Source organism: Pholcus phalangioides, unplaced genomic scaffold (genome assembly GCF_987345545.1).
Source record: "Pholcus phalangioides strain wild (caught in Gottingen) unplaced genomic scaffold, Ppha-v1.0 ptg000010l_1, whole genome shotgun sequence".
Classification (NCBI taxonomy): Eukaryota; Metazoa; Arthropoda; class Arachnida; order Araneae; family Pholcidae; genus Pholcus; species Pholcus phalangioides.
The window spans coordinates 2,009,241-2,026,786 of NW_028301603.1; the positions used below are offsets into that span (position 1 = coordinate 2,009,241).

At 41.3% G+C, this 17,546-nt stretch overlaps 1 protein-coding gene across 1 annotated transcript in view; it reads left to right on the forward strand.

Annotated features, from left to right (window-relative positions):
- The window catches only part of LOC149080744 (vitellogenin-6-like), a 31,188-nt gene extending 15,860 nt beyond the window's left edge, over window positions 1–15,328 (forward strand). The window contains exons 10-27 of the mRNA XM_089237423.1: window positions 181–349; window positions 466–639; window positions 1,359–1,556; window positions 4,938–5,158; window positions 5,281–5,387; window positions 6,262–6,545; window positions 6,658–6,778; window positions 6,894–7,170; window positions 7,293–7,581; window positions 7,856–8,068; window positions 8,169–8,456; window positions 8,561–8,698; window positions 9,375–9,593; window positions 9,733–10,009; window positions 10,973–11,130; window positions 12,966–13,220; window positions 13,344–13,542; window positions 14,845–15,328. Coding sequence (XP_089093549.1) covers window positions 181–349; window positions 466–639; window positions 1,359–1,556; window positions 4,938–5,158; window positions 5,281–5,387; window positions 6,262–6,545; window positions 6,658–6,778; window positions 6,894–7,170; window positions 7,293–7,581; window positions 7,856–8,068; window positions 8,169–8,456; window positions 8,561–8,698; window positions 9,375–9,593; window positions 9,733–10,009; window positions 10,973–11,130; window positions 12,966–13,220; window positions 13,344–13,542; window positions 14,845–15,137 — 3,880 coding nt within the window. The 3' untranslated portion in view covers window positions 15,138–15,328. The remainder of the gene's footprint in view (window positions 1–180; window positions 350–465; window positions 640–1,358; window positions 1,557–4,937; window positions 5,159–5,280; window positions 5,388–6,261; window positions 6,546–6,657; window positions 6,779–6,893; window positions 7,171–7,292; window positions 7,582–7,855; window positions 8,069–8,168; window positions 8,457–8,560; window positions 8,699–9,374; window positions 9,594–9,732; window positions 10,010–10,972; window positions 11,131–12,965; window positions 13,221–13,343; window positions 13,543–14,844) is intronic.
- Window positions 15,329–17,546: the final 2,218 nt, after the last annotated feature.

The following is a 17,546-nucleotide window of genomic DNA, read 5'->3' on the forward strand; positions in this document are numbered from 1 at the left end:
GCTATCACCCCTCCAATTTTTTCTAAAAAAGTCTATGAACCCCCTGTATATGTTATACTTTTCTTCTTCATGTATCTTCTCGCATGCCCTATCAGGGTGGGTCGAGTAAAGCTTGAGAGTCTATGCTGTACTTAACGAGAGATTTCATAAAACTGATGATACCTGTTCCCATTCCACCAGGTACTTATTCAACGACGTGCTCGTAGCCACCGGCACAAACCCCGCCATCCTCTTCCAGAAGTACCTCATCAAGAACCGCAAGGTTTCCACCGAAGACGTCATTTACTTCTTCAGCAGCTTGAGGTACCACGTAAAGGAAGTCACTGAGGCTCTCCTGGACGAAATTCTCGTAAGTTGCGCGTTTTTATATTCCACTTAAAATACACAATGGCGGTAACGGCAGCCAAATATCTACAATGAGAATTTGCACATTTCAAACAACACTTTCGTTATATATTTCCACAGGACACCTGCGAAACCGACTACGTCAAAGAAAGCACCTCAACATACACAGGATGTTATTACACTCTGGCAAGCATCGTTTATGATCGATGCGGTGCGAAGAACGTTGCTCGATACTACGAGACGCAACCGGACCGATACTCGTGCTTCGACGACACTGCCGTGAAGTATTTGAGGGTAAGTTCAGATAACTATTACATGTAATAGTCTTTGAATGCTAAAATAACATCCATCCAGCAGAGCAAAACCGATGTCATTGGAAAGTCAGCATAGATATTTCAAATGCCATCCCGATTTTTTGAGCATCACATGTGGTTACCTCCAAGTTAATATTCATTGGCTCTTTGGTCATTACCAGTATGGTGTACCACTGCAGTTCTTCTCAACCTAGGTCTATAAGGCAGAGGCTCCTTGTGGTACTGAGAAATTCTAAGTAGGTCATGGTGAAAATCAGATCAAAATGAGTTACAGTAAAACCTCACTACAACGATACTCGATATAACGATAAATATTTCTATAACGATATTTTTTTCAAATCTTGTTTGAAATTGCCTGTAGTTTCATGTTAAACTACCCTTGATAAATTTTGTTAATCAACTAAACTTTTTGGTGCCGGATAAATACTCAAAAGCATGGGTTTTTTTTTTTGGTGGTGGTGCCAGCAACGCCGAGTTAGAAAAGATGCCACCAGCAGCATAAACCTGATGGCACGTAATGATAATGTCACCTCTCGATATAATGATAATCCCTTTACAACGATAATTTTTCTTGGTTCCTGCAGTATATCGTAAAATCGAGTTCGCACTGCATAATGAGAGAAATAAGAAATTGTTATGTCATCTTGTTTTGTATAATTGCTGATGTTTTTTTTTTTGTTTCTGAAATGTTTCTCACAGTACATCGCCACCGTCTACGAACGAGTAGAGAACGAACAGGAGAAGATCGCTTTCTTGAGGGCGATCGGTTTGCTGGGAGTGAGAGAATCTTTGGACATCTTGAAAGACACCATCCACGGCCACGGGAGACCTTCGCTGTACGAACGAGTGGCTGCCATCGATGCCGTCGAAGCCATCGGACAGAACTACCCCGAAGAGGTATATCCTTATATTCTTGCATTTTCCCCTTTTGTCCTTCGGAGCTCCCGGTCACAAAGATATATGATTTAGCCGGATAGTTTTCCATTAAATTTAACACGGGAAAAGAATTCAATGAGGTCAATCAGGAGTTAAAGAGAGTTATTTCTGGATTTGCGCTTGAGAAAAATTAGTTGACGATAACACGTAGTGTTTGAAAAATTAAAATGATATCCTAAAATTATACGCCTATCATTTAATGGAGGGGTTCTTAACCCTTTTCGGTCCCTACCCAAAATCAACAATAAGATCTACCCCTGTTTGTTTTTCGTAATTAGTCAAACCAGTGACGCAATGAGATCATTTATTATTAGACACACCGGTCATTTTCGCTCGATCACCACATTTCTTTGAGCCATGGCTCGCGGCGAGGCTGGCCGGATCAATACGTTCCACGACCAACTAGTGTGGCCACTCCGCCATTGGCAATGATCATTAAAATACCGGAGTCTGGGAGATATTTGATGCTGGTCGAGTACTTTCCAGCTTCCAACCTAGTGTCCGAGTGGCGCAGTTCTTGGATGCTCGTCGTCCACTATGAAGGTTACCATCAAGGTCCATGGGTTCGAATCCGGGCATAGAACGTCAGCAGCAAGTTCTTTACCTACCGAGTCTAGGGCGACCACCGATGGATGGACCCTTTATTTCCCATCCAACTCTACTGGTTGAAAATTGCCGTATGGCGATATATGACCTGAGTTGGTGTGCGGTGAAGTATCTTCCAACCTAAGTAAAAGGGTAGCCTTCTTTCCCGATCTTTCAATTCGTCTGACCACACATTGGTCGAAGAACGCCAATAGTGACACGAAGAGTGTTCTGGAAAATCGGTGCCGTTCTCGGGCAAATATTCGCCAAGGAATATTGGGCCAAGCTGGGCCAGTGTATACCCAGCCTATGCGGTTTCTTTGCATCAGGGAAAGGCAAATGTTGGAAGCAAATACTTGCGAATGGCTGTTGGGCCAGGCTTGACTAGAGTTTGGCCCTGGCTTTAGATGAGTAGATCCGGTGAACTACTGAATTATTTATTATTCGACTGCTACGTGCTAAGTTGCCAAGAAATGAAACAGCTTATGATACTAACGACGGATCATTTAGATATGCAACCACTTTCTAGCATTTGGCGTCGATAATATGCTGCTCTTCCAATATTTTTAAACAAGAATTGAAGTTTGAGCTGAGTCCGCCCTCAGGGGATGACTTTCGGCATAAAAACCTACTCAGATTGCCTGTAAAGAAAAATCTTTTTTACCCGCGGTCCCCCTTCCGTTAAGATGTCACAAAATTACATGAACTGGTGGCCCGCGGGCAAACGAGAACATGGAATAATTGAGAAGAGTTTGCAACTTCATATTTCATGACAATTGCATATAAAATATTTGAGCTTACATTATTAAATGAAGTTGGTATATATTAAATTTTACTTACATATTACATGAACGTTGATTAAAACATGGGAAGACTATAAGAAAATAGAACGTCAATTGCAAAAATTGATTTGGGATTTTAATTTTTTTCCTATATAACTAACACAATCTTTTTCTGTTCAATAAGAACATATTATTCGAGATATAAAAATCTATTCTAGTAGATGGCGCTACATTTCTTTGGTTCTGCAGCATGGTTTCGTTAGGAATAAGGGTGAATTCACATCTACAGACCCTCACCGTGTCGAGTCAGACCAGCACCTCCTAGCCATAGAATGCCTCCGCGAACGCTGCCCGTGACGTCACGTAAGTAGTCCATCATCACTTTGAACATTCAGAGAAAAAAAATCAACTGCACGTGCTAGTATCATCGTTGTGCGGAAAAGAAACTACCAGGCTCAGAATTGGCGATTTCTACGTTCCACATCCAATCACCATGCGGTATTTGTGAGCCAACCAAGAAGATTCTACGCCAAAATAAGAAGATACGAAATAGGATGCTGTGGTTCAAAATATGCGACAAACTTGCTAGGTAGTCTTACCGGGCCACTTTCGTGATGTTCAGATGACTTGGCAACCCGTGAGGAGGTCTTCCATCTCTAGAAGGTGCTGGTTAGACACGACAAAGTATTCATATATATCGTATCGTGGCTGCGCATGCGCTCACAGATATTTTTATGTTAAAGAATGTTTGCCGTGTCTGACACGACACGGTGATTGTCTGTAGACGTGAATCCACCCTTGCGGTGCACTGACCATGAGCTGAAGAAAAGGAGTTTTATTTCTACTGTACACACTCCTCTCTATTAATTATGGGGAAGAACTTCCGAGAGCAGCGATAAACGTACGGGTAGCGACTCTTTCGGCCCGATTTTGAACTGAGTAGATTGATAACGATAACTTATAGTAAAAAATGAGTCTGGTTCAACATTACCATTAAAATATGCAAAAAAAGAAAACACTTTGGACGAAAAGAATTGATGACATAAAACTGAGAAGTTCTGATAACTATAAACAAATTTTTTCCGATGTCATGATACTGGTCCGTTCCGTAGTTTGTGAAAGTGATAAGAATACCCGAATGATAACATTTCCATGATTCTAATAAGTGGTGTCTACTATATAAAAATAACGGAATTTTGTACGTATGAAATTATTGCTTATCTGTTGATGTCAGTGAATAAAATGGATGACATTTAAAACTTGTTTCTTAGGTCGGGATTACACTATAAAAGTTTTATAAAAGTCCTTTTATAAAACTTGCAAAATGCAAACTATGAGCGTATCGTTTATATGCGAGCAAATGCGACCAATTAGCTGCCTTTGTCAAATTTTATAAAATAATTTTTGTAAAACTTTTATAGTTTAATACCGGCTTAAGGCCTGGATTACACTATAAAAGTTTGATAAAAGATATTTTGTAAAACTTGAAACAGTCAATAAGCGCATTGGTTACATTCGTAACCGATGTGCTTATTGGTTGCATTTTTGAAGTTTTATAGAAGAACTTTTATCAAACTTTTATAGTGTAATACCGGCCTAAGATCAGGATCACACTGTAAAAGTTGCATAAAATATCTTTTAGAAAACTTAAAAAAACAACTAATAAGCCTGTTGGATACATTCACTGGGATGTAATTGTTACGCTTATTAGTTACATTTTTCAAGTTTTATCAAAGATCTTTTTCAAACGTTCGCAATGTAATGCCGGCCTTAGGCTTACATTATAACGATGGTTCCCAATTGGGAGGCCTGAACCTCCTAGGGGGCCCATCGTCTTTTTACTGGGGATCCGGTAGGGATCCATGAAGGGCGGGGGGGGGGGGTTCCACAACTAAAAGTATTTGGGAACCGCTGCATCAATACGTAGACGTTTTTGACTGGTTTTCACACATTTCCTTCCTCGACTTCATTTCAGGTCTACCACACGTTGTTGCCAGTCTTCCTCAACCAGAGCGACGAGCACCACGAAGTACGTATCGCGGCATTCGTTCAGATCTTGAAGCTTGTGCCACAGACCTACCAGCTGGAAACGATCGCCAAGTCTCTGCTCGATGATGAAGACGATCAAGTCCGTTCTTACGTGTATAGTGCGTTGGCAGCTTTGGCCAGGTCGACTCATTACTGCGATCGCAAACTGTGAGTCTCCGCCATGACCACTTGAATTTATGTTCGATCTTTTGGATAATTTCTTCGCCTATGATTCGTAATTTAACGAGATTTCGAGTTTTCGATTGAAACGAAATTAAATCTTATTTTAGGTCTCACGCAGCTAAATACGCACTGGCAAGCCTGGAGCGCTACCACGAAGAGTTCGAGAAATACGACCACACTTACTCCAAGATCCATTACTACGGAGCTCACGATGGTGAGTAGATTTCTGCATCGAATCATATACAGGGTGCATGGCTACCTGTTGATCCCAGTGGTGTACTTGCAATTAGAAAAAGTATCCAAATAACGTGTGGAACTCAGATACGTCATTCGTGTTGCAAGGGATTGTATAGTCATTAAAATAAAAAATAAATGCCGGTAAAAATTACGTTTTACCCCCACTTATCCTGTATTTTGCCAAATTTCTCCGTTTTATGAATTCAAAAATCTCAGTGAATATTGCACTTATAGAATAGAAACTGTTTGGCCTCAGGAGAAATAGGGGCAACAACTTTTTAATTTGATTTTTCTTTTGAGCACCGGGTGCCCGTATAATTTTTTTAATAACTACCCAACCCCTTGCAATATGAATACACGTTCTATGATATGAATACACATCCACACGTTATATGAATACTTTTCCTAACTGGAAGTATACCACGGTCAACAGTTCGCCCGTAAAATGCGGTGTGGTCAGGTAGCTTTGCACCCTGTATAGCTACTGACTGAAATTTCATCTGCGTCTCCCCAGAACGGTCTAGAGAGGAGGCCTCTTTAAAGCACTGAGCAGGAATTACTGTCACCGTTTCCTCATAACTCCCTCAAGGAATATTAGCGAAGCCTCTAGAAGCCGCGACGCACACTTTGAGAAACACTGTCCAAATAATAAAGAATTAAAAACTTCTTCATGCAAAGTTTTTGATTGCTTCTTCCGATTGCATTTTTCGTTGAAAAATTTCTAAAAAAACTTCAACTTCGGTTGTAACGACACAATTTCGTGGAATATTTGATGCCGTTACAACCGAGAGTTTGACTTTATAAGTGAAACATCTTTTATAGCCACTAATTTGATGCTCTCTACACCATAGATGACTACAACTACGGAAGCAACTTCCTCTTGGATCACGTCGCCAGTGACACGGGATACATTCCCAGGAAGCTGTATTTTGAAGTGAGCGATTTCCTTCGAGGAAAGTACGCCAACACTTTCGGTTTCGGCTTCAGACAGTATGGACTCGAAAAGTACTTCGACAAGTTCGTCGGACCAGAGGGCAAAATCAACAAAAACACCGTCTTCGGAGGTCTTTCCAGAACATACCAGCAGAACACCGACAACGACGTCGAGCAGGAAAGGATGGTGATAAACGAGAAGGTAGGTGTAACGACGGTCATGTTCCTTTTCCCATCCAAGCTCAGCAGCGTCTCGAGCATAAGAAGACCAAAAGCAAGTTTCTCACGTGTTATGTCTGTATATGTTATTCCAGCTCAACCTGCCCGTAGAAGAATACGAACCAATACACGGCGAGGTATTCCTGAAGCTGAAGGGACGCGACTTGCCTTTCTTCTACTTTGATGAACATTCTCTCGGTGGAATCTTGCACCAACGTAAGTTTTGAATCTGATGCTATGAGATGATGTGACTAATGAGAATAATGTAAATACAGTTGCTTATAGCCTTAAATATACTTTAAAACTATTCGTATTAATGCTTTTTTTACAGTTCTCTCACCAGCTTTCGCAAGAGGTCCCCTCGCTCCAATGAATTTCGACCTTCCCACCTACCGCTTCCAGCATTTCATCTTGGCCGAGGATCAGACATACGTACTGCCTAGCGAAGCCGGTCTAGCATTGTTATTCGAACAGAAGCAGCCCGTGCACGTTTACAACCACATCAAGGAGTCCCAATTCAGCCTAGGAGCGTCAGCGGTTACCCGTCAGGACCAACAACAGCGTGGACTCAACGGAGAGGTCCAATTCAAGGTTGAAACACACGTCATGTAAGTTCCACGCCGAAACAGACTGTCTTTAGGTGGAAAAACTAAAGCAATTCAGTGATTTAAATGTTCTCTAACAATCTGGCTTTCTTCTTGTGTCTTAATATATCTGTTTTCTTATTCAGACTCGATCACCAAACCGTCGAATCCATCGGCGTAGTCGTTCCTTTCGACCAGAAGATCTTCGGTGTCGGTATCAATGAACGCCACACCCTGTCTCTGCCGGTCAGAGCGGAGTTCGCCTTGGATCTCGGCAATGGTAAATTCAGCCACAAGTACACTCCGATCGTACCTCATGAAATATTCCACTATCACACCGAGCCATACACGTTCGTCGACTCGTACGAAAACGGCGTGCCCGTCCTTCAAGAAGAGACCTACTACCCGTTGAACGGCGAGCAATCCCAGAAACAGGTTAGTGTGTGTGTGTCACGAACACATTCCAGTTTTAAAATCATTGTAATATAAATCAGTTAAACCTTCCAATAAGGCTGGTTTTTTACTGGCCCAAAATTTTTTTCATATACATGTGCGTTAGTTCACCTCTATTAAGTAGGCCATCTGCCTACTCTGTGGAGGGCCAGTTTCCAGAGATACAAAAAGTATCTCCATTATAGCTGGTCTTATTGTGTTTCAAAATCGTTCAAATCAACCGGAAGGGTATTAACTGCTTCAGAATTCGTTTCAGGTTGCCTACGATTACTTCCATGAAGAACTTGGCGTCGGGTTCCACGTCGATGCCGATTACGATGTCCACCGTCACTTCTTCCAGTCCCTGTTCGATTTCTTCGTCACCCAGGATCCAAGAAACTTCTTGTTCGAGGTACAAGCTAATCCGGAGCTGGAACCTTACCATCTTGATATCGTATTCGAACCAGCTGATCGGGATGCAACCAGAAGCGTAAGTATGCGTAAACTCTCTATGATTTACGTGTTGTTTGAATGACATGAAGTGAAATATATGGGATCAGAACTTTTTACGAACGCTTTCCTCCCTCCAGATCGAAGTTCAGTTCCAATACGACTTCTACAGAGATCTTGACAGCACCGACGATGCCGATTCCGATGTACACTCGGGTGAAGAAGGCTACCAGGGTTTCAGCCTTTCCGGTGTTACTGAAGACTTCCAGAAAAGCGTCATCAGGGCTGAGATCGTAGCCAACGGGGATGTCGAGAGGCGCTCGCAATTACTGGCGGTCTATGCAAGACACATCAGCGGCGTATACCACAAATTTGACATGCACTTTGAGAGAACCCCATTCGCTCGTTACGAAACTGAAGGTTTCAAGGTAAGTAAATATTGCGTGATATGATGGTCATAGGTATCTTGTTGTTTCATTGTTCTTATGGAAAAGTTATCGAATTAATTCCACTCTATGGTGTACCAACACAGCTCTGCTACAGTGGCTATTTCCAATACCCTGAATACGATGACAGCAAGCTTATGACCCTTGACGTTTCCGATATCAACAAGGTCGCACAAGGAAAGGCAAAGATCCACTTCGGAAAGAACTGCCACGACGACGCCAAGGTGAGTACAAAAATCACTTTTATGGTACCTTGTCAATAATTCTACATGCTTTATTGTAGTTTATTGTAATCCAATATATCTGATTTTCTGTGAGCCGATCTCCCTGTCAAAAAGTCTCGCCACGGAGAACAACCGGCATACAACGGTACAATTATTCAAGAACGTGGTAGCCCAGGTCGATAATATACTCACCGAAAGTACCAAACGACGGTTTTCAAAGGTGTTGCGAGTTCGCTACACGGTTCGTCCTTGTCAGAAACTTTTCTGACGCGGAGATACAACAGAAACGGAGACATGACCGCAGAAAAACTTTGTCCACACCCAATGGTTAGCGCACCAACTTCTCGGTGATAAAAAGGCCGCCATTCGGAATCGGCACTAAATTGTAGGTCCCGGTCTAATTAGCCCTCATGTGCAGAAAATGGCCATGGGGCGACAAAAATGATTAAATGATCAAACAACTATTCAATCATTAAACTTCACTCATAGTTTAAAAAATTGATGACAGATGGCAGCACCACACACATAACAAGCGTTACACAGAAACAATCTTTGCGATATATTCATAACACGTGAATATATCGTTAGTCCATATTCTTCTGCGGAAGGACGAGTTGCACGTGTTTTGTTTAGTAGTAATATATGGGATACCATAATCATTCTGCGTGCATTGCAGGTCGTCGTCGAAACCAAGTTCGAGCCAAGCGAGGAGCAGGTCTTCTTCAACCAACACAGAAACGAAAGATACGATGCCAAATATGAAAACCCATTGGCTTATTATTACCAGAAATGCATCCAAGAGAAACAAGAGGGCCAATTCCCTGAACACTGCATCGAATACATGGAGAAGTACCTGCAATTCCACCAATACACGTTCCAAGTTAAGCACCAGAATGTAAGTGGGCATTTTGTTTTGACATATATATTATTCCGGAGATGCGCATGTACCATTCAGACCCAATCAATGTTGCACGCGGAAATTTTTGCCAGTGTTGTTCAAATAGAGTGAAATAAAAATCTCTTAACGTTTCCAGGTGCCAGAATTCTTCAGGTATTTCCTTCACAAATTCGACGACCTGCTCAAAATCGCTCTCTATCCTCACGGCGAGCACGACTACGTAGACGTCCACAACCCCGAAGACGAATTCGCTTTCTACGCCAACTTCTCCGTCAACAAACCAATCGGCGACATCTATTTCAAGAAACCTCAATCAGAAAGCCAATATACCGATGTACTCGTACCAGCATACACTCCATTCATGTCGTATCCATTGAGCAGGGAATTCGACATCAAGAAGTCAGTTAACGACCGTGAGTATCAGAACGTGTGTGTGTACTGCGTACTGTTTATGTTAGGCAAATGGGATAAATCTGTTATTATGCAAAATCGACAAGAGTCTCTGTGGGTTCGACAAATTTATCACTTTTACCGGTGATTATACATAACACCCAAGCGTACCTCATTAATTTGATATGTAATTGGAATTTATCGCTCTTACCGGTGATTATGCGTGATATCCTAGTGTAATTGGTGAATCTGATAAATGTGGAATGAGTATATCGGAGTCCGATATTAGAATTCGTTGAATAGGAGTGTGTCACATTGGGGTCTGAATTCATAAACACAAAAACGTGTAAAAATTCGTTAAATTTAAAAATTTAACAAATGAAAATTCGTTACATCGGGGTACGATAGCTAAATTTGTTAAATAAGAGTTCATCATATCGGGTTAGATCAAAAATTTGTTAAATGACAGATCATTGCATCGGGGTATGGTCGCAAAATGTTCGTTATATCATGTAAAGTTTCTTAAATATGAGTTAATTATATCGAGGTCCGATTGCAGAATTCGTCAAATAGAATTTGATTATAGGGATTATCTCGGAGATGTCCTGAAAATATCGTTAAATCAGAGTTCATTATATCCGGTTGAGACCCTGACTCACAAGTACGGTCACCTAAATAATAAATCGTATCACGCCAATGACACCGATTTATCATATTCAGCAAGACGAAATGGCGGTTATGCATAGTAACCGTTAATATGACGAATTTAGTACGATTTACCATGTTTATACCAACGACGCTTGGGTATTGTACATGACCGCTGGTAAAAATGTCAAATTTAGGGAAATTTATCAAATTCGCAATGGTCGGCGAATATGCATAATAACCGGATTTTTTGATTACATTTACCCTAACACATAATATCCTCGGAAGTATTCTACATGCAGTACCATTCATTCAACTAATCGCTCGTTACTTTCCCGTAGACTTCTGTCTGCTTGATGGAGACAGTATCAAGACCCTGGACAAATACGTGTACGATGTTCCCAGGACAAGCTGCTACGCCGTCCTCGCCAAGGACTGTTCACCCAGCGAGAACTTCGTCGTACTCACCAAGGCGATCGAGCACCTGCAGTTCAACAGGGTGAGTGATCGCATGATCATCATTTAAAAACAAATTAGGAGTTTTCATAACGCACGGACATCAAGTACGCATACGCATTCAAACTCCGCAAAAAACAAACATGGGAATTATGATTACTTCATATGACTTATATATATAATTAACTTGTAAAGAGACTGACAGATATGCATGTACCCAAAAAGAAAAAAAAAACAGTCAATATTGTACTTATAACTACGTACAGAAGAGGTAGTATTTCAATGCATATCCCGCAGGCCAATATGGCCCTCAAGGCTTTTTTGCAATGGCCCGCCGAGGAAAGGCTTACACAGTTACAGAACTCGTAGAATTTTTGAAGGGAAAAACTATTCCAAAATTTGGAAAAAAAATAGTTTTAAAACTTTCAGAAATAACCTCATAATTAATGAGAAATAATTTCAGAATTAATAAGAAATAATTTCAGAATTTCAAATTCCCTGGACGGATCATGCTGATTCCCTTGGGAATACGTGAGGATCACGTTATTAACGTTATTATTAATGAGAAATAATTTCAGAATTAATGAGAAATAATTTCAGAATTAATGAGAAATAATTTCAGAATTAATGAGAAATAATTTCAGAATTAGTGGACAAAACTGTTTGATAAGGTATGAAAAAAATTCATAATTCATTAAAAATATTTCCAGAATTACTGAAAGAAATATTTGTTTGGAATTAATACACATTCGTATTTAATCTTCTGAAGGTTGAGCACCCTTGGTTTACATCACAATTTCCCAACCTTTTTGTCCCATCGTCCCCTTCTTCAGAAGTTTTTTTCTCCCACATCGCCCCCAACGCAATTACATCCCATAGAGTCTTATGTTATACTCGTAGCTTCTACCATCGCCCCCGAAGGGGCGTAAATGCCCACGTTAGGAATCACTGGTCTAGAATCTAGACCAGTGATTCCCAACGAATTTTTGCCACAACGAATTCCAACAAACCAATGATTCCCAACGAATTTTCTCGAATTTTTGTCACGCTCGGCTCCCTTGCTCAATTCATGGTTCACATGCGTCTCCCCAGAATAGTTTGTGGTACATATTTTCCCCACATAAAAGAACCACTTCAAGGCATAAATAGCCACACAAATCAATATCTCCAGCTTCCCCGTGATCCTCCCCCCCCCCAGACAAAGGTTGGTAATGCCCTCAAGAGCCGTCGTGACGCTCACTTTGAGAAACACTGCGCTCTAGACTAATGCCACAGGTATCCACGAATATCGATATACGAACACGGCATGTGGTTACTGCAAGATGCAAATCTCGATAACTTCTTGCTGAATGTATTAAAAATATAGTAATCACATTTCTTGCAGCGTAATCTACTGGCAAAATTTACAACTGATCTCGAAAGATTGGTTGAATGCTGAAGCTGCTCGCCTTGCAGTTTCATATCACTGCGGCACCACGGCGCAGTTCCATAACTTAATTGGTCTGTGGCACCACTGAAGTTCCAGAGCACTTCAGGGACCCGCGATGCGGTTACACATAATTTTTGTCACCCGAGATACATCTCCACACCACTCAAGCGGCCTACGCCACATTTCCACGTGAGTCAAGTGGGCCGCGGCCCATTTGCAGATTACTTAAGTGTCCCACGATAAGTTTTCAAACCAGTGAAGTGGTCCGCACTCTCCTAAAGGTCGAGCACCCTTGTTGTGTGCGTATGGCATTATCTAACTCACAAACCACATTAGATGACACTTTTAGCATGATCTGAAAAAGTGAAGCTTCTTAGTAGTCAGTACCCCGATCACATTCATATCTCATAATGATTTTTCTCATACATATGTGTGTTCCTCTTCTCCAGGCCATCAAGGTCATCCTAGGCGATCACAAGGTCGAAATCGTCCCAGTCACTGCCGATTCAGAACTCGCCGTTTTCGTAGACGGACAGAGGGTTCCAGTCAACGAGCAGCAACCCTATTATTATTATTACAAGAACGAGAAGAGTGACAGGAGTGAACCAATCTTCTCCGTGCATAAGGCTACATCATTCTACACCATCGAGTCCGAGTTCTATGGAATCGCCGCTGTTACTGATGGCCGAGTTGTGTATTTCGTGGTAAGCTGGATGTACATAGTACTTGAAAAAATGCATGTCTAGGATACATTTTGATGAAGAGCGATCAAATGAATAATTCCTGTAGTAAAATAGTACTCCATAACGCATCTCGCTTTATTTCAGAACTCGATCTACTACCGATCCAAACTATGCGGACTGTGCGGTAACTACAATGGACAGAAACATGACGACTACGATCTGAGATACGATTACGCAGTGGCTAGAGAATACGCACACGCCTACAGATACGTCGTCCCATCCGAAGATTGCGACGCGGTGCCTCAGCTGGGAGAATACACCCGTGAGCATAGACGGGGACACGGTGAGTGTGTACTGTCTTCGCGTTTGAATTATTTCCATAGTTTTGTGTTGACGGAATTGGGAGCCAGGCCAGGGACTAATAGTTGTGGTTATATACCGAAGTGCTGCCAGAAGTTAATGGATAGCTGATTGCCCAGACAGACCATCTTGATATGGTGTGCGACCTTCCTTTTGTCGATGGATAACGGGCGTGTATTGTGTTTGACCTTCTGCAGCCTAGAGGAAAGTAGCAACCACCAACAAGTTGACATGGACCTGACCAGTCGGTAGACTTAAGGGTTGTCTATCCACGCAGTCCCGATAAATCCTCACACTGGCGTGGTTGTTGCAGGTTTAGGATCGTGTTCATGAATGAACCTTTCAAAACGAGGTTCGTGATAAAGTTCATTATGATTGTCCATAATAATGATCCTCAAACCAGTCTAAAACCGAACAATCGTAGTCTGGTGACATGGGGCATTATCATCCTGGATCATCATTTTGAGGGGTACAGAAATAATCTAGCTTGTCAAAAAGATGATGAACTTTTTAATCCACTGTCAATGACAGGTTCGATTTGACCATAGGACCTAATTATAACATGCAAACACTCCTGCACCAATATGGATCCACCATCAGTTTCATCAGGGCCTTGTGTGTAATTCAACCTCATTAGGCCTGTGTCATACTCGAATCAAACTACCTTTATACAGTGATCCAGGATCCAATCAATGTGATAATTTAACCGTATTTTAACCCAAGATAGCCCAGCTGTCGATACCGTGCTATAGATGGAGGCATCGTTGTCGGCCTTGCACTTCCACATCTCATCACCACAGATTTTTCGTTGCACTGAATTGCACTCATTGAATGCGTATGCTTTTTTGACGGAGTATGTTTGCCTATTGGCATAGACAATTCTGGTAAAAAAGGTGCTGTTACCACCATCATATGCAGATGTGGCCTGGCTGTTGTGTCATTCATGGTGGGAGATAATGTCTGGTTTGAGGTATTCTTGGAACACCGTATACATTGTAGAAAAACTTCATAGATGGAGTGCCCCCATTCATCTAGAGTGAACTGTTATTCTCCCATTTAACTATGATAACTCGAGTCGTGAAGCCATAATTATGTTAGAACGCGTTTCAGAAGCCGCACAGGAGTGTAACTGAAACCATATTATTAACATTAAAACCTCTCTAATCCATTGAATGCATATGTATATACATTTGCAAGACTCCAGTACTGCACATACCATTGTGCCATGAATCGATAAGTTTTGCATATATATCAGTCGTAATATACGTTTGTAATTCTCTCGCAGTCGATACCGAAGAGACAAGCTGCCTCTACCTGAAGAACAAGGTCGTCTCGATACCCACCAGAAGAATCCCACTGACGTGCTTCACCGTGCGCCCCGTCCAAACCTGCAAGCCTGGATGCCTGCCCACACGTACCGTCTCGCAGCGAGTCGGCGTGCACTGCCTGAACGCCGGCGAACGCACCGCCAAGGAATTGGAACAAGCCCACGGAGAACGCATCCTGTACGAGATCCAACGCAAGAAGCAGGACTTCGAGGTCGACGTCGACGTTGCTGAAAACTGCTATCGGGCCTAAAAAACGTTTTCTTTCTTTCTTTTTTTCTAAATGAGTCTTTCAAAGGCAGCTGCAAAATATGTATGGAGTCGATTACAATTAAGAACTGATTAATTAATTATTTTTGTTTATGGGGGAAAAAAGTGAATTCTGTGTGTATATAAAACTAGCTACAAAAGCAATAAAAAAAAATCGTTTTGTTGTAAAAAAATGACCTGTTTCTGTGGATTTTTTTCAGTGTTGCATCAGAACTTATTGTTCGCTCCTAACCGAAATTTGGGTTAAGAATTTCTCTTATCTTAGGATCAGGTGCGGCTGGTGAAGGAGGCGCAGCGGCATTCACCCCCCTTGAAAATTTCAAGTCATTCATTTAATAACTCAAATGGATTTGGTACCAACTTAATACAATTGAATTTCTTTTCTTTTTTTCCGAATGAATTTGTTAAATTAGAAAAGAAATATTTTCAAAAAAAAAAGTGTCCCGTAAAGTACGGGTCATATGGTCAAAGTTCGGCGGAGCTTTCCATGGAGAGATACGTGTTCTTCTTTCCTCTTTAGGCACCGACCTGCACCGAAACGAGATACACTTATTACTGAGAAACACGGGAGAAGGAAGATAGAGTTAACACAAGGTACTATACGCTCGTTTTCGCCACGCAAAAAAAAAAAAAAAACGCGCCGCGGATGTTGATGCTGCCATCTATCAGCTATTTTTAAAATATGTCGTATCTTTTGTATTTTTTCAATTAGAATACATTTGAATATTAAAAAAAAAATATTATATATATGCTTAGAACTTTATCATTAGAATATAATATTAAAAAGAACACGAACTTTCACAATTAGCGAAAAACCATTGACGATGGCAACTGCTGGATCTAATTAATGATTACCAACGCTAACGTTAAGATATCGATAAGGCTCATTGCGCAAATTATTTACGTTCATGTTGCGTTTATAGAGCATTACCATTTTTATACTGCATAGATATACAGATAATGCGAAAAATAATTTCGTAAACAAAAATTATCGAATGCAGTTCACTACTTGACTAATTGTTAATAGTACGCCTGCATGTACTCGGGCCGGAGGATGTGAAAGGGAGAGTGGGGGTGGGCACATTTACTTACCTTTGACAATTTTTTGGCTGTAATCGACAACTTAACTTTTTCCTTCGACATTTTTATTGGGGTAATTGACAACTTTACTCGCATTTGGCAAATTCTTTTTGCTGTAAATGACAGCTTTACTTCCTTTGGGTAACTTTTTCAGCTTCCAGCTGTAAATGGCATTCTCTCCTTGACGCTGTCCTTGTTGAACGATGTTGAGCAATAGTCTTTCCTGGATAACTCGGGGCATCGGAAATTCAAATGGTCGAAGTTACCGCGTCTGTAGCATCTTACTTGACTCTGTCTGTCGTTTTTCTCACTTCTTCTGCTTCCAGGGGCACACCTTCCCATATCCTTCATCTACCCTTTCTTTGTTTCTGCCGAACTTATCATAAAAGTTTCAGAAGGTTGGCTTTGGTAATTTTTGACGTTCCCACTCACAAGCATGCTATGTTTTGACAGGTCTCTTAACACTTTGGTAATCGTCAAATTTTTCTGATAGCTCACTGGGAGACACAAAATTACTTCACTCGTCTAAATGATAAGCCCGGAAATCCACTGGGCTTCACTCACGAGTGACCCTTTCCTCCTTTGGTAGCGATACACGGCGAGCTTGTCACTCAAAGGTAGAGACTTATATCGTCGCTCTTATCCAACCTCTGCATCAGATTTTGGAACTCTCTACTTGGTCTTGTAATGTTTTCAAACTGGGTCCTCCCATTTCATGGGGATTCTAACTCAGTTTTCAGTTTCCCGATTTCTCTAGTCTCATACGCTGTTCTTCCATTGCGTCTTTCCTCCGCTGCTCCTAAATCTCATCCTTCCTCCGCTGCTCCTCAATCTCATCCTTCCTCCGCTGCTCCTCAATCTCATCCTTCCTGCGCTGCTCCTCAATCTCATCCTTCCTCCACTGCTCTTCCATTGCCTCCGCGTCTTTCCACCGCTCTGATCTTCCTTTCTATCACCTATGATAGTGCTCAGAAACTCTTTGCAAAATTTCTCATCATATTCTTTGCTTTCAAGAATTTCCTTTTTGAGATCTATGATTTTGAAACTGGGAAGAGCACCTTCAAGTCCTCTTTTACACCCTTTGCCAAATAAGAGATAGAGACCTTTTGCAAAATGCTCAATTCGTAAAAGATAAATTTTGGATTAATTATAAAATAAATATTAATAAATATATATATAATCACAATGCAATCGGAGATATCACTATAAGAGAAACTCAAAGCAGTTACACGTAACTGCAATGTACTTTGCATCAAAACACTTTTTTTTTCTCACGAGCGCAAAACACTTATCGCGAACTTTTCGAGTGTGG